Source organism: Lactuca sativa, chromosome 7, assembly GCF_002870075.4.
Source record: "Lactuca sativa cultivar Salinas chromosome 7, Lsat_Salinas_v11, whole genome shotgun sequence".
NCBI lineage: Eukaryota > Viridiplantae > Streptophyta > Magnoliopsida > Asterales > Asteraceae > Lactuca > Lactuca sativa.
Window position 1 is genome coordinate 138,568,854 of NC_056629.2, and position 25,604 is coordinate 138,594,457.

Below are 25,604 nucleotides of genomic sequence, written 5' to 3' on the forward strand. Positions count from 1 at the left end.
TCCAGGACGTCAAGAATGTGCCTGACGTATGCGATTTTCCTGACGTTTTTCCCGAGGACCTTCCAGGAATACCACCTGCGAGACAAGTCGAGTTCAGAATCGACCCGGTTCCCGGAGCTACCCCAGTAGCCAAAGCGCCCTATCAGTTAGCCCCGGCGGAGATGCAAGAGCTATCCAGGCAACTGAATGAGCTACTCGGAAAAGGATTCATCAGGCCGAGCTTCTCGCCTTGGGGAGCACTCGTATTATTCGTGAAAAAGAAGGATGGATCATTCCGGATGTGCATCGACTATCGAGGACTCAACAAACTTACCATCAAGAACCGTTATCCCTTACCCCGAATCGACGACTTATTCGACCAACTCCAAGGAGCCAACTACTTCTCCAAGATCGATCTGAGGTCAGGATATCACCAGCTGCGAGTCCTAGAGAGTGATGTTCCCAAGACGGCCTTCCGAACGAGATACGGACATTACGAGTTCGTAGTGATGCCGTTCGGACTAACCAATGCCCCGGCCGTATTCATGGACCTAATGAATCGGGTATGTCGTCCATTCTTGGATAAATTTGTGATAGTATTCATAGACGACGTACTCATTTATTCAAAGAATAAAGAAGAGCATAGTCAACATCTGAGACAAGTCTTAGAGACGTTACGGACTGAGAGACTCTATGCAAAGTTCTCGAAATGCGAGTTTTGGATTAGAAGGGTGGACTTCCTCGGTCACGTGGTCAGCAAGGAAGGAATCCACGTGGACCCATAAAAAATCAAGGCTATCAAAAATTGGTCTGCACCAACTACACCAACAGAGATTCGCCAATTTCTAGGTCTTGCTGGTTATTATCGAAGGTTCATTCAGAACTTCTCCAGCATCGCAAAGCCTCTTACCGCCTTAACTCAGAAAGGGGTGACCTACAATTGGGGAGAAAAACAAGATGCTGCATTTCAAACCCTGAAACAGGCCCTTTGCAGTGCGCCCATTCTTTCTCTTCCAGAGGGGACCGAAGATTTTGTGGTGTATTGCGATGCTTCGAAGCAAGGGTTGGGCTGTGTACTAATGCAGAGAGGAAAGGTTATTGCATATGCCTCGCGACAACTGAAAATGCATGAAGTCAATTACACCACTCACGACCTAGAACTTGGAGCAGTGGTCTTCGCTCTAAAAATCTGGAGGCACTACCTATACGGGACCAAGTGCACCATCTTTACAGACCACAAGAGCCTTCAACACATCTTCGACCAGAAGGAGTTAAACATGAGACAGCGACGTTGGGTTGAATTGCTCAACGACTACGAATGTGAGATTCACTATCATCCCGGAAAGGCAAACGTCGTGGCCGATGCCCTTAGTCGTAAGGAGTAATCTAGTCGGAGAGTGAAGTCATTAACCATGTCGATCCATTCGCACCTGTCAGCGCAAGTCAAGGAGGCTCAAATAGAGGCCTTGAAACCCGAAAACGTGACAGGTGAGACCCTTAGGGGGATGGACAAGAACCTAGAAATCAAGAGTGACGGAGTACGCTACCTCATGAACCGAATCTGGACACCCAAGTTTGGTGGGTTCAGAGAGGTAGTCATGAGCGAAGCATACAAGACTCCATACTCCGTGCACCCAGGGTCAGATAAGATGTATCTATATCTCAAGCAACTCTACTGGTGGCCAAACATGAAAGCAGATATTGCTACCTATGTGAGCAAGTGTTTGACTTGCGCCAAGATAAAAATAGAACACCAAAAACCCCCAGGTCTACTCCATCAACCTGAAATACCTGAGTGGAAATAGGAACAGATTTCCATGGACTTCATAACGAAACTGCCCAAAACTCAGGGTGGCCAAGATACTATTTGGGTGATCGTCGACAAACTAACCAAGTCCGCTCATTTCTTACCGATAAAGGAAACTGATAAGATGGAAAAACTATCAAGAACCTACATCCGAGAGATCGTACGACTTCATGGAGTACCGATGTCCATCATCTCAGATAGAGACAGCAGATTCACTTCCAGATTCTGGCAATCATTGCAAAAATCCATGGGAACAAGGTTGGACATGAGTACAGCATACCACCCACAAACTGACGGACAGAGTGAGAGGACGATCCAAACCTTGGAAGACATGTTGCGAGCATGTGTAAGCGACTTTGGTAAGGCATGGGATGTTCACTTACCTTTGGTCGAGTTCTCTTATAACAATAGTTACCATACTAGTATCAAGACTGCTCCATTTGAAGCCCTTTACGGCCGTAAGTGCAGGTCACCTCTGTGCTGGACGGAAGTAGGCGACACGCAGTTGGCAAAAGGTCTAGTCCCTAATAGCACCCTCACTGGTTCGGAGATCATCAGAGAAACGACTGAAAAGATCGTTCAAATACGAGAACGACTGAAATCCTCAAGGGATAGGCAAAAGAGTTATGCCGACAAAAGACGAAAACCCTTGGAATTTCATATTGGAGACCGTGTACTGCTAAAGGTCTCACCCTGGAAGGGCATGATACGCTTTGGAAAGCGTGGGAAACTAAATCCTCGGTACATTGGACCCTTCGAAATCATTTAAAGAATTGGTCCAGTGGCTTACAAACTCCAACTTCCAATCGAGCTTAACAAAGTACATCCAGTATTCCACGTATCGAACCTGAAAAAGTATTTGTCCGACGAAACACTAGTAATTCCACTCGAAGAAATCGAACTTAATGAAAACCTTAACTTTGTGGAAGAACCCGTCGAGATCATGGATAGATAAATTAAACGAACTAAGCAGAGTCGAATACCAATAGTAAAGTTTCGCTGGAATGCTAAGCGAGGACCTGAATTCACATGGGAACAAGAAGATCAGATGCAACAGAAGTATCCGCATCTTTTCCTCAGCCCCTAAAACTTTTCTTTTGTATTTAATTTCGGGATGAAATTCCCTCTAACGGGGGGATGATGTGACAACCCGATATTTCAACTCTATGTAATGACCTGAAAAGTCAATTGTTGTAACCACTTTTGTGATAATGAAATTAACTTCGAAAATAAAATGTCCAAAAAGTTTCTACTTAATTACCTACTGTGATAGATGTCTTTAAACCGTGATCGTATGTAAAAAGAACGCTCAAATCCGACTTCGTATATTGAAGTTATGATTTTTCCAAGTTCGACTTAGCAGCAGACAGCTAAAAAAAAAAAAAAAAAAAAAAAAAAAACTCGAATCTGAGATCGAGCGACTTTTGGCCGGAATGACCTAAACGAGAATCGAAGGTCTCGACAATGGTAATTCAGCGGTAAAAAGTCTGGCAAAAACCGATGTCAGAGAAAGAAGTTATGAATTTCTAAAGAAATTCCTTAAACACGACCCTTTCAAAAAAAATAAATAATAAAAATAATTTCAAAATTTGCCGACGGAGTCTAAACGAAAGTTGTAGATCTTAGTCTCACCTACGTGTGGATATAAAGAACGTCGAAAACGGAGTTCGTATGAAGGAGATATGAATTTTAGAAGTTTATTAATTAAAATAAATATAAATTTAATTATAAACTCTTGGAAATATCCGAAGAGGAGTCAGCAGATAGGACCGAGGTACGCCCCGCGTACTCAAATCAAGGGCCCCGGTTCGTCCACGTCGCCCCCTATGCGAGCTATGCCCCGTCCCATCCGAACTCCGGGGCAGTCGAGGACTCGGTCATGCATGACGCACGGGTACGCCCCGCGTACGCCCGTACGCCCTGCGTACGCCCCGCGTACCGAGGCCTCTCAGTCCCTATAAAGGGATGCGAGGGTTCCGGGAAAACTTGCTCATTTCCTCTAGTTTCTCTTGCGTTTTGCCTCGTTTTCCTTGCCCGTGCTAACCCGAAGCCCTGGTCTTTTTGCCCAAGTCCCGAAGATCGTTTTTACTCCCGAGATTCCCGAGAAAAATCCGTTTCCCGAGACGAAATTCTGCCCGGTTTCCATCTCGCATTCTTCAAACCTTCAGGTGAGTTTATACCCCTACAAACACACTTTAAATACGTTTTAAATGCTTTTTATACTCTTTTAAGGGGGAGGGATACAAGTAAACATACGGTTATTATCGTGTGAAACATCGATCTTTTGCTATACTTTTCATACTGTTGTTTTAACTATCTTATGAAGTCATCATCATGCAAAACACCTCACAACACAGCTTTACCCTCTTGGGATACAATATGATTTATAAATAGAAATAATGTTTTATTTATACGTTTACATACAAATACATCATATCAAGGGTAACATTCTTTAATAAATTATTTTATGCATTCAAAGAACTTATGATTTATGCTTTGTCAAACATTGTGAAAAGAGATAAACTTTGCATACAAAACTACTACTTTAATACAAACTTAGTTGAGAATTCGTGAGACGTGTATATCTTCAAATAATACCTTTTTGCTAAAAGGTACCGCTACAAGTTCTGTCTATAACCAGAGTCTCCCGTTCGGAGAACGTGTCAAATGTGTATAGATCTATACGGGAAGTCATGATCCCGCGCCCTGACTGTTAGCTACAGTCCGTCCTTTGGGGTGACAGTTTGTCATAACGCTACGACGCCTGAAGAACGTCGCTACAGGCATATTATGTTTAGTATGGTTATAAAACTCAACGGATATACAATTATTATAGTACTTCTGATTGATGAATGAGTAGCTATTAAAACTATTCTTCATCTAGCAAACTGAAATCTTCTAATAGGTTTTATTATATAAATCTATGATTCAACCTTCTAAAGCATGTCATTTGCTTTCGGTTTTTAGTCTGGGACATCAGGCTAACTATTACTTTAGGAAAATATGAGATTTTCTTGTATACAAAACAAACAACTAATAGGAAAATAAGGGATTTTCTTGATTCAACTATCTACATTATTCAATACAAATATTCTCATGCATTTCACACTTTTATAAGAAAATAAGAGATTTTCTTGGAAAACATACTCTCAATGTGGAATGGCATACAAATTTTCTAAACCACTTATGAACTCACCAACTTAATTGTTGACACTTTCTCTTTGAAATAACTTGTATTCTCAGGGAACCGCTAAGCAGGTTTAGAAATCAACTTTTGGGGATTAACGCGTTGGCGTTAATTACTTCTTTTGAAAGATGTTTATGTATTTATCTTTTGAACATGTAATGAATACAATTATGTAAACATTTTTAAAACCTTTTTATATGTATGGTGGTGTGTACTTTCCTTTCTATGAACTGTTATGATATTGAATATGACGTCCTCCGCCCCCGAACGTTTCCGCCGTTCTGGTTTGGGGGTGTGACATATGAACTCACCTGTTCGGTTTGAAGAGAGTGAGACTAGAGTCAAGCAGAACTTCAACTGCGGAAAGCTGCGTCTTCGAGCTTCTCGGGGATCTCGGTAGCGTAGAACCTTCGTCGGGGGCTCGGGTGTGGAACCGAGGGTGTCGGGATGGCCTCTGGTGCTTACAAGTGTGTGAAAGTGAGTGAGAGTTTGAGAAAAGTGTGCCAAAATCTGGAGTTCATGCCCTCTATTTATAGTTTTGAAGGCGTGAGTACGTTGGGCGTACGCGTTACGCTGGGCGTAACTTTGCGTCATGGCTTACGACTTGGGTCTAGCTAGGCGTAGAGCTTGCAGCCAATGGGACTTGACCCTGCACCTGAGTACGCTGGGCGTAATTCCGGCTTCAATCTTCTAAATTCCGTAACTTTCGCGTACGGGCTCCGTTGTTCGCGTTTTTTATATCCACGCGTAGGTGAGACTATGCTCTACAACTTTCATTTAGACTCCGTCGGCTAGTTTTGACTTTATTTTTAATACTATGTTTTTAATAGGTCGGGACTGCTAAAGTCCGTTAAAAATTCATAACTTCTTTATTCGACGTCTGTTTTCGTTTGTCTTTTTATCATCTTACTCCTGTTGTGGAGACCTTCAACTCTCGTTTAGGTTGCGTTAGCTAAATATCGTTCGATCTTTAATTTGAGTTTTTAGCTCTCTACTGCTGTTACGAAACTTAGAAAATTCGTAACTTCTTCATACGAGGTCCAATTTGTGCGATCTTTTTATATACGTTTACGATTTAACAAATTCTATGACTTTTGTTTAGATACTTAAGGTTAAAATGCATTTTATTAGAATTTCGCTTTTTACGTCTAAATAATGTTTTACCGGGTGTGTCGTGAATATTTGAGTGGTCATAATTTCTTCATTATAACCCGGTTTCGAATGTTCTTTATGTTTTTGGAAACCTTGACACGATATCTAACATTTGATGCATCCTAATTTAGAGTTTTGAGCACTTTATTTTTTAGGCTAATTTCGTTGATTCCAAATAGTTTCGTTGTATTTGACTTTTGAGTGTTACATTGCTTCGGAAAAAATATAGAGTTGTCATAGATAGTCATATGGTGGTGGGATATGTTGAGGTGATCCTGCTATATGTTGTAGGCAAAAATACCTGGTGCGGGTCGGATGTAAGCCGTAGGCACGAAGGCTTGAGAAGAGCGGTTGGGTTAAGGTGGCATGTCGACAAACCCTGGGTATTCCAGTCCGATGACTTATTGGACATGTTGCATGTTGGCATTCAAGTCCGATGACTGATTGGGCCAAGGTATTCCAATCTGATGAGTGTGGGCTCGTTATGCATAATAATATGTTTGTTATATAGAGTATTTTGGGGAAAACTCACTAAACTTTGTGCTTACCCAATTGTTTATGTTTTCAGGTTCTATCATTGATTGTGGGAAGGCGAAGACATGATTGTACACACTCATCAAGAGTATTGAGGATTCCACGTTTTTTATATTACTCTGGTTTTCGATAAATGTATTTTGGAATAAACGTTTTTTTTTCTTAATAATGGATTTATAATTAGGGACTATTGCCTTATTTAAAAAAAATGGTTGTGAAAATGTAACGTTACACATAAACATCAACAACCCACACACTAATCAATTATTGTCCCACGTAAGATGTCGTGATAAAAACCTAAAGAAATCATTCATAAGTATTGAATGAGTACAAAAACAAAAATGACTTATTTTGAAACAAAAAAATATTAAGGACTAAATGTGTACAAAAATATTAAGGACTAGATGTGTACAAAATGAGAAATATATTACCCTATTAAGTCATTTTTCCCGGCTAACTTGGAGTAACCGGTCATAAGGATTGAATGTGTACAATTTAACAAGTTGAAGGGGTAAATGTGGACGAAAAGAAAACTCGGTGACCAAATGTGTACAAATCGAAAAATATATTACCCTTTTAAGTCATTATCCCACATGTATAATTGATGTTTGTCGTCTTTTATCGTGTATGCAAAAGGATGAAGACAAAGGGAATTAGGATATAATAGAGGGAAATCTACAGAAAAGTCCTAAAATTTTACCCTAATTTACGAAAAAGTCTCAAAGTAAAATTTGTTTACGAAAAAACATGAATTACCGGTAAAAATGACGATTTGACCCATTTTTTCTGGTTTACCGGTTTTATTCCTTACATGTTTCACTAAAGTCCCATTATTTTACCCTAATTTGCGAATAAGTCCCAAAATAAAATTTACTGATGATTTGACCATTTTCTTCATGTAACATACATTTTATCGGTTTCATTGCTGACTTAGACATATACTCATTAAATTAGTTGACAAGATGAATACGATGGGATATATAATGTAACGTTTACTATAAAATTTGATATTCATCTCATTGGCTCATTTATGACTATGTACCTACGTCAATAATGAAACCAATAAAATGTGTGTTTCCAAGAAAAAATGGTAGAAAATGAGTTGATGTCTGATGAGATGGATATATTGGGTTACATAAGATTAGATAGACAATTTGATATTTCTTATAAACGTAAAAAATAACGCAGTTGTTGTTAGTTTATGTAATTATCGGAGTCTTCGTTGGATGCATTTTATGTTCCAACAAGATATACAATACATCAGGATATCAAGTTTTATGCTAAACATAACATTATATTACTCAATATATGCATCTCATCGTCTCATTTAATGACTAGACGTCCGGGTCAGCAATGAAACCGGTAAAATGTATGTTACATAAAGCAAAGGGCTAAATCATCAGTAAATTTTATTTTGGGACTTATTTGAAAATTAGGGTAAAATAATGAGACTTTAGTGAAACAAGTAAGTAATAAAACCGGTAAACCGGAAAAAAAGGGTCAAATCGCCATTTTTACCGGTAATTCATGTTTTTTCGTAAACAAAATTTAATTTGAGACTTTTTCGTAAATTAGGGTAAAATTTTAGAACTTTTCTGGAGATTTCTCTATAATCGAAGACATAAAATAAGACTCTTTTTGTAATAATGATTTTGGCTTTGGTCGTAACAACTTTTCATAGTTATATTTTTTTATTTGACTCTATTTCTCATAAGACTCTTTTTGAAATAGTGATTTTGGATTTAGTCGTAACAACTTTTCATAATATATTTTTTCAGAAATTTTATAAAACGATTTTTTTTTTAACTTTTATAATATAAAATAATGAGACTTTAGTGAAACAGGTAAGTAATAAAATCGGTAAACCGGAAAAAAATGGTCAAATCGTCATTTTTACTGGTAATTCATGTTTTTTTCGTAAACAAAATTTAGTTCGGGACTTTTTCGTAAATTAAGATAAAGTTTTAAGACTTTTCTGAAGATTTCTTTATAATAGAAAACATAAAATAAGACTGTTTTTGTAATAGTGATTTTTGCTTTGGTCGTAACAACTTTTCATATTTATATTTTTCTTATAAGACTCTATTTCTTTTAAGATTCTTTTTGAAATAGTGATTTTGGATTTAGTCGTAACAACTTTTCATAATATATTTTTTCAGAAATTTTATAAAACATTTTTTTTTAACTTTTATAATTTAAAATAATTTTAAAGTTAAATTATTGGTCGTTTATAAATTACGATTTTAGTTGCTTTCTATAGTTTAGAATTATGTTTTTGTCAATTACATAACTTTTTTTTTTATATTTTTTGTTTTTATTAATTTTCTTATGATACATTTTCAATTTTTATTTTGTTCTCCTCAGCTATAAATAATTGTTTTGATCGAAACTTTTATTTGATATATTTGTGGTCTATTTGTTATGATATAATCGTTACTATGTTATATGTAGAATGTTGACATTTGTAAATCACATTATAATTGTAAATGAGTCATCTTGCACATTAAAGTTACGTTTTTGGTCTATTACATAATCTCATTTTATATTTTTCATTTTTATTAGTTACAAACAAGTTCACCGATGCAATTCACAGAATGACCTAGATATTTGTTAATAGTTATTTTGCAAAATGGTAATTATTTTGAAAATATAGCTATCCAATAAAAGAATATGTTTTCCTCTGTCATCTGCCTTCATCACAAATCAAATACCACCATTAAGCTACCCTAACACCACCCTTATTTCTCCATTCCAACCTACACAATCTACCATCCTTGCACTTATAAAAATTAGAAAAAAGTAGCGGAGACCATACATTAGTTTTTGGGTTGAATCTTACAAACCGAATATCACCCTTTTTCCACCATTACCACCACCACCATCTTTCCATCCAACCTACGCTGTCAACACCCTTTTATTGCATTCTCGTGCTCTGTTAACACATATCCCACCACCATAACCATTACCATTCATCTTAATCACCAATACAATCAATCAGCCAATCCCCGACATTCTGATCTTTCACAAGCCATCAAGTGAAAGAAGAGGGGAAAAAATCTTCTTGACCTATGCCATGGAGAGATCCTGTGAGTGAAGCAAAAGTCCTTTCGTCTAATTATATTCGTTGCTGCGCATTTATAAAAGGAGAGAAGTAATCGAAAAGGACGGGTGTCGATTACAATGAGAAAAATAAAGAGAATGATCCTGCGATCGATTCTTCTTGTTGCTCAGGACGCTTGGAGATCGAGTTTGAAAGCGAGAGTGATTACCATTTCTTGTTTGGTTCATGTTTCCGTCGGAGCGCACACGGAGACACAACAAGAAAAGAAAAAGGAGAGGAAGTGATACACACCAACAATCTAGGAAGCTATGTGGGCTGACATTCTATTTTGTTCGGCTACAAAGCACACATACGGTTTTATAAAAGAAAAAAAAGGGGGGGGGGGGGGGTCTTGTCGTTTTTCACATATCTGATGTATGTATTGAAGTTTTTGAGTCAACGAGAAAAGAGAATAAAGAGAGAGAAGTGGATAATATACCGAAATTCTCGAGTTCCTGCGGAAAAACCATGAATGCTAGAGACTTTTTAGAGAAGATAATTGGAGCCTTGTTGGAGCTGTCAAATACGTCGGAAACCGGCTAAACCTATGATTGAATGTCATAAGGATTGTTGGTGATTTTAGTGTTATCAACATATTTTTGTGTAGTTATTATTAATATTGCGATAGGCTGAGTTCTATTTGCTCACCGAGACTAGAGGTACGAAGTGATAAATGTGAACTCAAGAATACAAGGGCCCAAGGGTAGCACCCCTGGCGGGGTCCAAGGGCCAGAGCCCCTGACAGTGGATCAGCCATGCAAATTCCCACCAAAAAATTAGGTTGTGACATCATGATGATGTAAGATTGGTTATATATAAATAACCATATTTATAACCTCCATTTTGGCGCCACTTGCATGCAACTTCCGTTAACCACCTTATAACTAACTTGCAACCGATTTCTTACATCTATTTAAGGATGATAATTCTTCCAAAATTGGTTTGATATATATATATATATATATATATATATATATATATATATATATAGAGAGAGAGAGAGAGAAAGAGAGTGAGTGGGCACATGCACCCCAATAAGGATCTATGTCTTCACATTAAGATAACATACTATGACGTAACAAATCTAGCATAAACCCTAGCAAATTTCAAAAATCACAAAGTAAGGTTAAGAGTTTACACATCTCAAACTTGTTATAGCAAACAAGTTTACTTGATTCCTTCATTTGTTGAGCTTGGAAAACAAGCACTAAAAGGACGATGCCTCTAATGACTCACACCCAAACCTTAGAACTAAAAGACAATTGAGAAGAGAGAAGGATAAGGAATTTTTGTTCGTAACGCCTTGTTCCTGCTAGTTCTACTTAAGGAGGGAAATGGATGGATATGAAAGGGAAGTGAGGAATATTGAAGAAAATTTGTATTCCCGAGTTTAATTGATGGAATGAAGGTAAGGGAAATGAAAGGATTTTGGAGTCATATTTTTCTTCCAAATTTTCCTTATAAATTGGGAGGATTCGTAAAGAAAGTGAGGGGAAGGAAAAAATTTTAGTTTTATTTTCTTTTCATTCCTAACTTGAGAACACAAAACTTAAAAATTTCCTTTCATTTTCTTCAAACTATTGAACACATAATAAGGGAATTTTTCCTTCCCATCCCTTTCTTTCTGACAAAATTTTCTTTTCTTTTCCTTTATTGAATTTAAAAAAGAACTCAGGAACAAAGCGTAAGACTTATGGGAAGTACATGAATGAAATTAAGTGCCCTAGGTCCTATTTATAGTTTAGTTAACTTAGAGATAAAACAAGATTTGAATAATTAAGTAATGAATTTAATTATAATTCAAATCATTTATTTATTAGCATCCATGAGGCTTCTGTGAACTCTACAAAACCATCCATGTCATGATGCTTCTAGAATTATCTCAATTGTTCAACTATTGAACAATTACAATTCACTCATTGCATCTTTAATTAATTCAAATTAATCTCAAATTAATTATTATTAATAATTAATTAATTCTAATTGATTTCTTATTAACTTATTAACCTTATAAGTTAACAAATCAGTTGCTTAACTATTGATCTCATATTAATTTATTAATCACATAATAAATTAACAAATCAACTATCTATTTCAATTAATATATTAATCATATAATCTATTAACAAATCATTTACATATAATTTCCAATTAGTTTATTAATTATATAACAATCTAATAATTCATCATCTCTTTATAAATGTCATTATAATCAAGTTATAGTTATGAGGGCAACCTAAAAAAGGACTTTGCTTCTAATCACAAAAAATATACTAATTCAATTACCGACTTAGACACCTTAATCCAACATATTTGTATTTTCAAGACCCCAAAATCTAATAATGATGTTTTTTGAGCAGTTTAATGCAAAAAATATAGAGAAAAAAGACTTAATAACTAAATATGTACAAATCAAAAAATATGTTACCTTTTTACAACATCATCCCAAAATATAAAAACATTCCATTCCATGGTACATTTTGGCTATTTGGAAATATAAGGATGTTTGGTATCAATTTTTAAAAACTAAGATTAAACTGTAGAAAAATACTTACCCCAGGGACCAAAACTGTAATTTACACTATCCATATAATTTCCTTGTACGCATGCAATAACTTCTATTCTGAAGGGCTTAAACGAAAATACATCGTAGTTCGCGGGGGGAATATTGTTATAGTACATGGACGCATTAGGGCACAAAATATCTTCATCCCCACGCAAAACCCTTTCTGGTGTTCTGTCATCGTATGCGAACCGGAAAGAAATTTGTTCCTTAAATTGATTTTGATTCATATTTTCTTGTCATAAAGCTCTCTGAAATCTCTTTGGATAAGTTCCCCAATGGCTACAAGAAAGCTGGTGCGAGATTTATTTCTCTCTAAGCAGCCGCTTTATCGGCAAAGTTTAGCTTACAAACAGGTTCGTAGCTACTTAAATTGATCGTTGTTGTATTGAAATAGTTTTAGTTGCCTTGAATTTGAGATAAGTTTTCTGTTAATTAATTTTGTTTTTCGGTTTTGATGTGTTTAGATTTCTACATCAGCTTTGAGGTTAAGGTTACATGGAGGCGCAAATGTGAACTCTACGTATCGTGAATTCAGCGTGTTTAACGAGTTCTCGAAAAAGATTAAAGGCGAAGTGAACAGGTACTGTTCTTATTGATTTTTTAAACTTGAAGGTGGTATAAGTTTTTTATGTTCTAAGGATGAATTAGGATTAATTTAGTACGTTAATTTGTTCACCAAGAGATTGAGTTTCGAACTAGTTATTGATGAAAATATGTGGTGGATAAAGGTAGAGTGGTTGAGACCTTCACTTTATCAAATAAGCAACCTGAAAACTGAAAACCTAAAACCTAAAACGAAGAAAGAAAAAGGAGCCCCATTGTTCTTCAATTATAAAGTTGGCATTGCTTTTCTGATCAAACACTGATAATCCAGAGAGATTCCTCCATTGTGTTAATTTACCTGCTTTCAGAAATCAGGATTTCCAACAAACGGTCAAAGAGTTAAAGGAGAAGACTGAAGAGCTCAAAGGGGTGAAAGAAGACTTAAAAGTTAGGTAATTTGTACCAAAAAGCTTTCTTAATTTATAATTTTTGCTTTAGTTGCTTATAGGCTGAGACATACCGTTGTATGTCAAAGCTGGTAGACACTTCTAATGAAGGCCCTGAGATGGTGAACTGGCGAATGCAGAACGAAGCAGACAACTGAGCAGCTTTACAAGCGTGTGGATGGTGCATGGACTGAAGCAGAAGCTACAGCAAAGAAGGTTCCATAATCCATTCTCTTTCCCTCTTCAATCTTTTTATCATTATTCTAATTTCTTTCACTAGAAATTCTAAATTGCAAGCTCTTTTAACCTGTTCATCAGGTATCCGAGAATCTTAAGGAGAAGGTTTCTGCTGCTACAGAAGAGGTCTGTAGACTGTGGAACTATTTAAGTTTGAACAGTTCTATTCTGCCATTTGAGGTTGGATTATGAACTTATAATAAGTTAATTCATGTTGTTACAGGTGAAGGAAAGTTTAGGGATTGGGAAGCAGGAATCCACAGAATCCTCCAGTTCTTCTGCAAATGAAGCTTCAGAAGATGATAAGAAGTCAGCAGAAGAGAAGGAAGATAAGAAACAGGAATCTGGATATGGCGAGACAGCAGAAACAATATTTAGTAAGGTCAGGTCTGGTGTTTCTTCTTCCTTTCAGAAGGCAAAAGACGCAAAAGTCCTTGACTTAGCAAAAAAGGGTTATGACATTGTGAAAGATGAGCTGAGTGGTAGCCCAAGTAAGAGGAAAAGAGCCAAAGGTGCTTCTGCTGCTTCCTCACAAGCTAATGTTGAAAGAAGTACAAGAACAGATATTGCTGTTGTACCTGTGAAACAATCAAAATTCAATAAAAAGTGGGAGGCTTTCAAGGCAAAAGTGAGTCTTTTTGAGTGATTTTTAATTTTTTCTTTTATATCAAATTATCAATCAAATTTAATTTTTTGTATTCTCTAGATGCAAGGTCATCCGTTTTTCAAGCGAGTGAGTGGCTTTAGTGAACCTGTTGTGACAAAAAGCCAAGAGGTATGTATGATCATTTGCAACTTCACCAAACTTGCAGGAGGGTATTTTGGTCTTTTAATACAAAAGGATGAATAGACTTGATGTACTTCTACAGTTACCTTCCCTTAGGAATGATGAAATCCATTCAACATGAAACTTTGGAAGTGTTGTTTTGCACGTGTGTTTAATTTCAAAAGGGTATTATGGTAATTTGTTCCTGTTCTTTTGTCAAATGGTTTACAGATTGCAGAAGATATGCGGGAAAGATGGGAGACTAGTGATCATCCTGTAGTTCACAAAATTCAGGAGTATGCTGCTCTTCACATATTTCTCACATACAAAGCTTTTGTTTATATGATTCAAAAGGGGTAATATCGTAATTTTTTTTTGCAACAGTATCAATGAAAGTGTGTTTAGAGAGACAGATGCTGCAATGTCATTTAAGGAAATTCGTCGCCGAGACCCGTATGATGATATATGCATTTTGTCTTCAAAAAAAAAAAGATTTATAAATTATAATCCATGAACTAAATATTTAAACTTTGTGTTTCTCAGATATTTTTCTTTGCCTGATTTTGTATCTGATGTCCAAGAAATTGTGAAACCAGTCCTCAAGTCATACATCAAAGTAAGTTTGAAATTGTCTTTTAATCTTTTTTCTATTATAGTATGGATTTATATTATATCTATTATTTATTTCACTTAATCTATGCAATTATAGCATTAAAATTTGAAAATTTACAGGGAGAGACTGAAGTATTGGAGAAATATTGTTCCCCAGAAATCATTGAGAGGTGTAAAGCAGAGCAAAGGATCTGTGAGTCGCAGGGAACTTTTTATGATAACAAGGTTAGAAAATATTCAAATAATTTGTTTTTATTTTATTTTGTAAAATCATAATGACTTTACTAATTTTTAATAAAATTGATGCAGATATTACATATATCTGAAGTGGACGTAAGAGAGACCAAAATGATGGGTGACACTCCCTTGATTATTGTTGGGGTATAATTACTTAACACATGTTTAAATGTTTTCACAACCAAAAGGGTTAAATACAAAAAATAGCAACATACTTTGATTTTCTTTCAATTAAAATAAAAATTAAAAATAAATTGTTGTTTCTTGATACTTAACTGACTTTGGTTTTACAGTTTCAAACACAACAAGTGTATTGTGTACGAGATAGACTTGGTGAAATAACAGAAGGCGGGAAGGTACTTTTTATTCATAGTTGACTTTGATTTTGACTTTGACTTTGTTGATTTTGACTTTGACTTTGGTTTTGTAGGATACAATCCACACGGTTCATTATTTGTGGGCAATGCAACTTGTGGAAGCGGAAGAAGGTGATGAAGGAGGACATATGCCAATTTGGAAGCTAAGAGATATGCAACAAGTTGGCATTCGGGCTCTCATTTAAAATCATCATAAAATGTTTTTTTTTTTTTTTTTTTTTAAAATTTATTGCGTTATTAATTCCTTTGGGGATGCAGGGAAATTTTTGTTTCTATTTTTTGGTTTTGTTATAACTTCCTAAAATCCATTAAAGGAATGAGATTGAAATTCAACATATGATGAGTTCATGCATTCCTAATGTTTTCAACATTTGAATAGATTTTGACATGAGAGCTTCATGTAATTTAGTAGCAAAATAAGTTTTTTTTTGGGAAAATGCTAACATACTCAAGATGTTTAAACATGTGTATTCCTTCTAAATATGGAAATGCAATGGAACTGAATTTGTTTCCATTTTTCTATGTATTTTGTTTGGTTTGTAAGCTACCTTTTTGTTAATTATTTCTTCATATATGTGTATTATTCTTAAGGTTAAAAAAAATACATCTTAAAGAAAGTAAATTAAATTTTTAACACAATACTTTTCTTGAAGAAAGTATGTAAACACATTGTTTTATTGTTTTATGCTTTTAAGTAAACAAAAAACTTAGATTTATTTGTTGTTATTTCTCTTATTATCTACCTACATTTATGGCTTAAAAATAAAAGCATATAACTGTATTCCTCTTCTACAATGATCGTAAACATATTTGAGACCTAACAAGTGATTATTATTTCTTGCATTTGACCCTATTGAAATGGAAGATCGATGTTATAATAAGCAAACTATTTTACAATTTAATAACCATTAATCACCGTTACTAGTTGTGGAATACTTGAAACCGGTTTGAAAATTATTCGAAATAGACTCGGTTCACGTTATATTAAAGCTTGAGTATTTAAATACTGCATTAGAAATATTTAAGTTGCTCTTAAATTTCACAAAATCAAATACCCATCACGATTACAGTTACTTCAAGAAAACTCCTACCACAACATTTATCCTTCATAGTTAAATAAGTAACTTATTACAACGGAGGATTTACCTTTTATTTTACAACCAAAATCGAACACTCATTAAAAAAATCACACCATCACCTTCTCGACAACACTTTCCTTCAACAAATCATGCAATTTCCTCGTCTCCTCCGCCACACATTCCCGATCAAACACGGCCGAAACCACCGCCACACCTTCCAAATTCACCACCCCCAACTCCATCACCTCCTTAGCATTCCCCAAATTAATGCCGCCAATCGCCACCACCGGAATCTTGGAAGCCAAACAAACATCTCTCAATCCATCCAAACCAATCGTCCGGTTATTCGCCTTAGTGTTGGTCGGAAACACCCCTCCCGATCCTATGTAATCAGCACCATCCCCCCACGCTTTTAGAGCTTGCTCGGGTGTCTTACATGAGACCCCAATGATTTTATCGGGCCCCACAAGGGCCCGCACCGTGGCAACCGGCATGTCCGACTGCCCCACGTGGACCCCGTCCGCGTCACATGCTAACGCGATGTCTACACGGTCGTTTATTAGAAGAGGGATGTTGTGGAGACGACATATTTCCACACATGCTTTTGCTGATTCCAGAAACTCTCCCGTTTCCCCTTCTTTTTCCCTACACAGATAACAAATATCAGATGACAGATAACAGATAACAGATAACAGATAACAACAGATAACAGTAAACCTGAGCTGAACGATGGTGGCGCCGCCTTCAATGGCAGCTTTAACAGCATCGGTAATGGAACGGCCCCATTTTTTATTCATCTTGGAATCCGTGACAGCGTATAAAAAGAGGTCACTTGGCTCAAACACTTGCATTCTACTTGAATTACACACACTTCTCTTTAGCTTTAACCCATGATCAAAAGGACCTTGAGCTCCATTTCCAATGTTAATGCTTTTGCTATACTCCAATACACTCTCAACATATCTTTTTGCTACCTTAACAGCTGATAACATTGAAGAACCCTTTGCCAGCTCAGCAGCTATACATGACGCCAACGTGCAACCAGTTCCATGTGTATTTCGAGTTTGTATTCGTGATGAACGTAACTCGTAAAAATCTTTCCCTGAAAACAATAATTTTTTTTTTTGACAAAGTTGACAAGAAGATGAATACAAGGGGGCAAAAGAGTAATTTCTGGCATACCGTTGAAAAAAATATCTACAGCGTCAGAGGAAGAAGGAAGGTCGCCTCCTTTCACAAGTACGTTTCTGGAAACAATACATAAAACTGAATAAGCTAATTCAATAGTCAATACTCAATACTCAATACAACAAATACTTTAATTAAAAAAAAAAATACCGTGGGCCCATATCATGCAAAGATTTAGCTGCAGAGCGCATGTCACTAATTGTTTCTAATTGTATGCCACCAAGTAAAGCAGAAGTCTCTTTTAGATTTGGAGTCACAATGTCAGCCATAGGAAGAAGATCCTTCCTACAATAGTAAATAAAGAAATCAAAGAAAGCATATTTAATGATATTTCTTGCATTTAATAATTTTAGGTATTTTACCGAAATGTATCAAGAATTGAAGGACCAGCAAGAACATCTCCACTAGTAGACACCATAACAGGATCAACAACTAAAGCTGACTTTATAAAAGTTTGACCAAGTCAAATTTCAAAAAATGACTTAATCTAATTTGAATAAATGTGTCATACCTTGAACTGGATATTGCTTTAGACTATCTAGAAGGATCTTGACCATGGTGATTGAAGGAAGCATGCCAGTTTTCACCTTAAGTTGATATCAATATTAAAATAAAACATCTTTGTGAAATTTTAAATAAATTACTTAATTAATATATAATTAACATAATCTTACAACATCAACCCGCATATCTGACAACACAGATTTCAACTGGGCTGCAACAGATTCCTCTGAAAGAATGCTCACATCCTACAAAAGAATACTTAAAAGATATAAAAAAAGAGACATTTTTATATTACTAGAAAACTATAAAAAGAAAATTGGTTTTAAACCTGGACACCAAGGGTATTTTGGGCAGTAACAGCAGTGATGACAGTGGAGCAGTAGACTCCTCTTGCAGCACAAGCTTTAAGATCAGCTTGAATTCCTGCACCAGCTCCTGAATCAGAGCCAGCTACAGTTAAAACATGTGGAGTTTTTTTGTTGTTGGAATCATTTGTGATTGTTAGAGACTTTTCTTCAGGCATTATTGCTTTGAGAGTCAAAGCACCAAATTGGTCAAATCCTTGTCTACCAGTTTGTTTTGAGCTGAATGTTGTACATATCTGAGGGTAATCAATCAAAAAGTTAGGAAACGTAAACATTGATTATAAACAAAAATCAGAAATGATGAGTGATGAAGTGATGTTATGAAGAGTTGCAGAATTTGACAATCGGGTATCAGCAAAATCAGAAAGAGTGATGAACTGATGATATGCAGACTTTGCAAAAATCAGAAACTCAACTAATCGTTAATGGAATAGATAGGACTTAGATAAGAAAGAAATTACTGAGCTAATCGCTATCATCGATGCTGAAATCGATTGAGGAGTAACAAGTGACTCAGTTGTGGTAATAAGACGTAGAGAGACCAACGTTTTAGGGTTAAAAAAAACATTTTTGTATAAAAAAATGAATCGATTTAACCCATTAAAACCCCACGTCGCCAATAAAACCAGATTACCCTTTGAATCCACAGTTTTCAAACATTAGCAACTTTCTACTACTAGGGTAGTGTTGGGTTGGGATATATACATGTTCGAAGTATTTATTGCAATTTAAAGAATTAGAATCAGTTGAAAAAAGCCATGGATAATCAGATAATTTTACATTTATCTCACTAATCAGTTCTCTTGCTCGTTGCTCTAAAATCTGGTTAATTTTGAAAAAATCAGAATCATAACTACAGTTAACAGCATGAGAATCGCGATAACAAATTGCTAACATCCAAACACACGCTAGGTCTGAACTGAACATCCAACGTATGCTGGAGCCGATAGTACAATCAATGATCAATCGTCACACAATCTGAAAATTCCTTCACACGAAGAAGGATAATCTATCGATTATTTGAGAAGAAACAACTAGCAATCATACTCTTTCGACCACAAATCTATCAGAAACAAATTTGGGTAGTGAATTGAGGAGAAATCCTGGTAAATTACGATTATGAAGAACAGAACGGAATAAAACTTGCGTTCTAGTTGTAAAGGATAAAGAGTGCACCTTGTGATGAATAATAGAGATAGAAGTGTAGGTGGTGCTTGAGAGGAGGAAACCCATATATGAGTAAAGCGGGAGATATCGTCAATAGGGCCTCGAAGCATCTCCAGTCGTCATGTCTAGCAACTAGCAAGGGTGTCTTTCACGCCTTGTTCCCGAGTTTTTTTTTTTTTTTTTTTTGTACATTCATTAAAAGTTTTTATAGGGAAGGAAAATTTTGACGGAAAGAGAGGGGGAGACGAAGGAAAATATTTATTATTCTGTGTTCCCAAGTTCGAAGGAAATAAAAGGAAATGGAAGGAAAATTTTAAGTTTTTGTGTTTCTGAGTTAGGAGGAAAAAGCAAATAAAGCATAAAATTTTCCCTCCCCTCACTTTCTTCCCAAATCCGTCCAATTTGGGAGGAAAATTTGGAAGGAAAATATGACTCCAAAATCTTTCCCCTCCCCTCACTTTCCTTTCATTAATGAAACTCGGGAACACGATTTTCCTTCGACACCCCTCACTTTCCCTCCGTATCCTCCCATTTCTCTCTTTAAGTAGAACTCGGGAACAAGGCGTCACTGTCATTCGTATTATTGACAAAATTGCAAAAATGTCCCCTGTCATTTGTAAAAGTCGTAAATGTTTTTTTTTTTTTTTTTTTTTTTTTTTTTTTTTTTTTACTGCTAATTTCATTGTGAATTTGGTCTTTATTATAATAAAAAAAAGACTGTTTTAACCTTTTCAATTTTAAAGAAATTTATAAATTTACCCATAAGCGCCAATTACTTTATAAAATAATAGCAAAAAATTAGCAATTTTCGAAAAATAATCACTCATTTCACAGATGATTAGTCACACTTGTGAAATCCTACATTTCAGCTAGTATTTGAGTATATTGAGCTGTGAATTAGCCCAATAACGACCCATGGGCCGAAAGTATAAATACTCTAATTTTTGAAGAATATATTCATTTTTTAGTTTTTAGCTTATAGAAAATTCTTTCAACCTCTCTAATGGTTGAATATACGTATTCTCCTGAAAACTTTATAAGATTTCTACTTATTTAGTGTATTAATCATGCTTTATTAAGTTTTATACATCTATGATATGTTTATTTGAAAAAACAAAAATACATGAAATTTGGTGAGCAAATCACATTGGAGGATAGCAAATAACATATGTATGTTGGGTTTTGTCACACTCCAGGCCGACAACGGAATCTTCAGGCAGTGATACGTTGTCATGGATCACAATCTTTGAATACATAGGACCAACACAACAAATAACATAAAAGCGTGAAATCTTCTTACTGAAAAGGGATTGCATTGATACTTGTCTAGAGTTACAACTATTAATATTACATAAGTTTATGCCTCTAACAATAGGCTAATCTATAAAACTTCATTAGTAATCTATAAAAAACTGTGACTCTAAGACTTATTCTATAAGCGTAAGCTTCCTGCTCTTATTTCCCTGAGAATACATGTTTGTTTGAAGAGAGTCAACATAATGTTGGTGAGTTCACATGTTTTAAGTATTTGAATCGAAGTAGTTTCAACTGTAAGTAGTTTTCAACTGTAAATAGTTTTTAACTGTAATAGTTTTCAACTTATATTTTATTAGTGAATTAGACTCACTTCAATGTTACAGGGAGTCCTTATAACCAAGTTGTGACTAAGTAGTTGTGCCCCTCCCAACGCTTCATTTGACGTCATAATAAGTAAAAATAATTATCACCCATTGTGACTTGAGCGTCAAGGTTGTATCTAGCAACCATAGGTGGGGTTGTCAACCCGTATATATATATATATATATATATATATATATATATATATATATATATATATATATACACACATATAATTCCCTTGCTCACAAAGATTAAAGGTTATAAGTCAGAGGACTTCTAAGTATTGTAGGTGTCTTTCAACATCATTGCACTTAGGTATTGAACGTGTCTCGTGTAACCATTGAGTTATAAGTTCTATAGGTTGATATGTATAAGTTCACAAACATAAACTTGTATGCATAAGTTCACAAGCATAATTTCGTAAGCATATATTCGCATGCATAATTTCGTAAGCAAAAGTTCGCAAGCATAAACTTGTATACATAAGGTCCTAAGCATATATTCGTATGTAAGCAAAAGTTCACAAACATAAGTTTGTAAGAATTTTTACATGTATTCTTCCCCGTAAGTATAAAATGTAAGAAAAATGGGCCGTAAAACTCACAATGATGTTCATGTAGGATAATAAAAGACTAAGGAGAGAAGCCCGAAAATGGCGTTGAAACGGTCTTCGGAAAATATATTGTCAGAAAAGTGTTCGCTGGTGGTTCTGCTGGAAAAGGAGGATCGTCAAAGATGGGATTAGCAGCTAGAAATCTCGCTGGAGAAAGGGTGTTAGCCGATTGTTGCTGCTGACGATGGTTGTTGCTACCTGTGGCTGTCGGTAGCTGGAGGCTGCTGTTATCGACGACTGGTAATGGTCGGAGGTAGCGCTCGACGGTGGCTGTCAGTGGAGTTCTTGTCGGAAATAAAGAGAGGGAGGAGGTTGGTGGTGGCCAACGATTGTAAGGGAAAGGGATTGTCATACCCCTAACCATAACGGTGGAAACGTCTGGGGCGGATGACTTCATGTACAATATCGTAACAACTGAATAATAGAGATCAAAACATCACAACCATTACAATGAATATTAATTAATATTACATTTTTGTTCACGAAAACATTGTTTACATGATATCAAAATTGTATGACAAAAATGAATAACGAGATGTGACGACCTCCCATCCACTAAAAACTTATGTGGTTACCTGTTTACTGATTTTCTGACAATACAAGTGATTTTGAAAAAGTGTCAACAATTAAGTTGGTGAGTTCATAAGCATTTTATATGAGAAGGTTTGTAACTGTTTCTTGTAATAATGATAATGTATACTTCTAGAAAATCCAATATTTTCTTTGTAAATGAGTTGTAGTCTTAAAACCCTAAGACCAAAAATGCAAGTAACACTGTGCTGAAAAGTAGTATCTTTATCTGTAAATAAAACTACTTGAATGTATGTTAACCTTATTGTAAGTCTCAAACCCAAGGCTAAAATGTAAGTGATGCGGTATTGGAAAAGAGTTTTAGTAAGATTTATCTTATTGTGAAACTATTTAAGTGTACTCTAGCCCATAAGCCAATATGTTTTGTTAATACTCTAATGTGAGTTATCATAACCATGCTAACGACTAGTTAGCCTGCTACGACGTTCTTTAGGCATCGGAACTGGAAGACATTTGTCACCCTAGACTGGTCGGTCTAACTGTAGCGAACAATTGAGGTGTGGGGTTGTCAATCCCGTATATATCTATACACAAGTCTCACGCTCTCCTTACAGGAGACTCTGGCTGGTGGGTACGGTGAAGCTATATGTCTCACAAATATGTATCAGCTAGTTTACGCCTATTGTACCGAAAGATCGTTTTCTTGTAAATGAAATAATTATATGTTTCTTCTAAAATGAACGTGTAGTTTTGTGAATTCCCAAACTATACCAGTTATAGTTTATTATGTTTGTTTGTCAAGAACTTTTATATAATCATTTATATAAATATAAAGTTGTTATCTTGTCTAGTGTCAAAATATGAAATCAAACATGATATCTTTGGGTTATAACCCACCAAAATAGTAAATGACTATAATGTAACCATTTTTACTAGAAAAGCTATCTTTTAGTAAAAGTTTCCAAAACCTTGTAGTTTTCCAAATCATACTTTTCCTTATGATATTTGTAGCATATAATGAGTTATGTTTTTGTTAACTTTGCATATCAAAACTAATATATCACAAATATTATATAAAAAGTAGTGATAATCATATCTTATTTTTAACATAAAGATGAAAACATGTAAGTATTTGTGTGATAAACAAACTTTTACTTGTATCCCCCCCCCCCCCCCCCTAAAACTTGAAAACTTGAAAATATGGGGGTATGAACTCACCTTGAGTGGATTTATGGGTTGTTTGGAGTGATGAAGTGAAGATTTCAAGCCTAAACTCTTGAATGGAGTTGATGAACTTCCTTGGAGGTGATATTATCCTAAGGGTTTAACACATAATATTATGTGTAAATAGGATGAAACTTACATAAAAATGTATGAATACACTAGATTAATAAGAAAATCTTACCATAGTTCTAAGGATCAACTAGGAGATTTTTGAACTTGGAAGCTTGGATTTGTTTCTTTGGGAGATAATGGAGTTAACATGAAAGGAAATGAAAGTGGTGGGAGGATTTTATGGTGAAATCATTCTAATATATGGAAGTACTATGAGTTGTCATTTGCTTGGTAATCTGATGGTTATAAACTTGGGTATACGTTGGTTAATAAACTGCATAGGAAACTAATGAAGTATCTTATCACAAAAGTCAACTAACCTTATCCTTTTACTTCACTTAAACCGAAATCCCTTTGAAATTCCCTTAATATGGCTAAAATCCCAAGTGATTTCGGCCTAGGCTTGTTTGATTTCGGCCTAGGTGTGTCATAGGCTTGTGATTTCGGTTCTAGACCCTTTTTAGCTTGTGATTTCGGTTTTGAATCCTTCCTAGCTTGTGTTTTCGGCCTTAGTGGGGGTACTAAGGTGGTGTTTTCGGCCTAGGGTGTTCTAGGTGTGAGATTTCGGCCTTGAGTGGTCCTAAGCAAACCAAAATCTCAAGGGGTGGGGTACTTAGGCCAAAATTTATAAAAGAATGTTTTAATTCCATGATTTATGTTCCAATCATTTGGCTTTACTTTCCCTTTAAGTGCTTACAATCAACATGATTTTTAAAGTATGCACAAACACACACACACACACACACACACATATATATATATATATATATACACACACACACACACACACACTTATACAAACAATGCCCTTTTGGCTTTCGAAGTTTTGTTACAACAAGGTTACATTGTGGTTGCACTTATACTGAGCTACATGTTAAACCTTGATTAATAAAAAATTTCCCATTTGTCACAAGGATAGAGGAGAGATGTGAGAATAATGAGATGATAGGGGTTTTATATATAGGTTTAGTGATTTTTGGGGTTGTTAGATCCAATGACCAATATCGATTTGGTTGTTGTATCCAACAGTTGGATCTTTAGGTGACATGGCAATATCTTAGCCACTCGATTTTTAACAACTAATCTGCATGCAGTGCGTCGGGTTTCGAACAACGAAAGATAATCAATTTTTTAACCAGTTATATAATTAATTATTTTATACTAGAATAAATTCGAAATCATGATTTGTATGATAGCCAATATATAACAGTAAAGTCAAATATGTTGTGATATATCGAGTCTTAGGTAGTAGTCAAAGTGTGTCAATATCGAATTTCTGCATGATTTCGATTTTGTATGTATTTTATCATAAATTTATGTTGTTTGTCTTTCAATGTCGAAGTCCTGATATACTTTTTGTATCTGTCGAGTCTACTATAAATAGTATAGGTACTTAAGTCGTTTGTAACTTTTGCAAGTTTTAGCTTAACTTTGTCTCAGATGTACTTGTACCATCTACATATAGTATGAGCTAAAACCAGATTATATTTACATCTCGTGTTCATATTAACTCTGATTACATATACGATTGATTTCATAACACTTCAATTTGTATCAGAGCAGAAATCGACAAATCGGTTGAAGATTTTTATTCTCGTTGACATTTTGTTGGCTCAAATTTTCCGATTCAACATTTTCTGTAAGTGAAAACATAATTTT

At 35.3% G+C, this 25,604-nt stretch overlaps 2 protein-coding genes across 3 annotated transcripts; one reads left to right on the forward strand and one right to left on the reverse strand.

The window, feature by feature from the left end:
• Positions 1-12,424: 12,424 nt before the first annotated feature.
• LOC111913657 (mitochondrial import inner membrane translocase subunit TIM44-2) lies at positions 12,425-16,065 on the forward strand. Its single transcript, XM_023909380.3, has 14 exons — positions 12,425-12,678; positions 12,790-12,905; positions 13,237-13,320; positions 13,455-13,530; positions 13,633-13,677; positions 13,775-14,179; positions 14,258-14,326; positions 14,549-14,613; positions 14,702-14,770; positions 14,861-14,933; positions 15,050-15,154; positions 15,239-15,310; positions 15,460-15,522; positions 15,597-16,065. Exons 1-14 carry the CDS (start codon positions 12,601-12,603, stop codon positions 15,726-15,728), a joined length of 1,452 nt encoding a protein of 483 aa, XP_023765148.1. The 5' UTR covers positions 12,425-12,600; the 3' UTR covers positions 15,729-16,065.
• Positions 16,066-16,561: 496 nt separating this feature from the next.
• LOC111913658 (thiamine biosynthetic bifunctional enzyme TH1, chloroplastic) lies at positions 16,562-20,017 on the reverse strand. 2 transcript variants are annotated; one of them, XM_023909382.2, is made up of 9 exons: positions 19,856-20,017; positions 18,643-18,915; positions 18,485-18,559; positions 18,322-18,397; positions 18,173-18,248; positions 17,961-18,095; positions 17,805-17,869; positions 17,340-17,724; positions 16,562-17,267 (listed from the first exon to the last, which is right to left on the reverse strand). In XM_023909382.2, exons 1-9 carry the CDS (start codon positions 19,910-19,912, stop codon positions 16,730-16,732), a joined length of 1,680 nt encoding a protein of 559 aa, XP_023765150.1. In that variant the 5' UTR covers positions 19,913-20,017; the 3' UTR covers positions 16,562-16,729. The 2 variants fall into 2 exon arrangements, with proteins under 2 accessions (XP_023765150.1, XP_023765149.1); XM_023909381.3 differs by lacking the exon at positions 19,856-20,017 and adding an exon at positions 19,460-19,765.
• Positions 20,018-25,604: the final 5,587 nt, after the last annotated feature.

Excerpts from the sequence above, each read along its gene's own strand:
- LOC111913657 (XM_023909380.3), top strand. The coding sequence starts at position 12,601 with ATGGCTACAAGAAAGCTGGTGCGAGATTTATTTCTCTCTAAGCAGCCG. Across the intron at positions 12,679-12,789 it reads AAAGTTTAGCTTACAAACAG|ATTTCTACATCAGCTTTGAG; the intron begins GTTCGTAGCTAC and ends TGATGTGTTTAG. Across the intron at positions 14,934-15,049 it reads TCCTCAAGTCATACATCAAA|GGAGAGACTGAAGTATTGGA; the intron begins GTAAGTTTGAAA and ends GAAAATTTACAG.
- LOC111913658 (XM_023909381.3), bottom strand. The coding sequence starts at position 19,606 with ATGTTCAGTTCAGACCTAGCGTGTGTTTGGATGTTAGCAATTTGTTAT. Across the intron at positions 18,916-19,459 it reads AACTGATTAGTGAGATAAAT|ATATGTACAACATTCAGCTC; the intron begins GTAAAATTATCT and ends GATTACCCTCAG. Across the intron at positions 17,725-17,804 it reads TGTAGATATTTTTTTCAACG|GGAAAGATTTTTACGAGTTA; the intron begins GTATGCCAGAAA and ends TATTGTTTTCAG.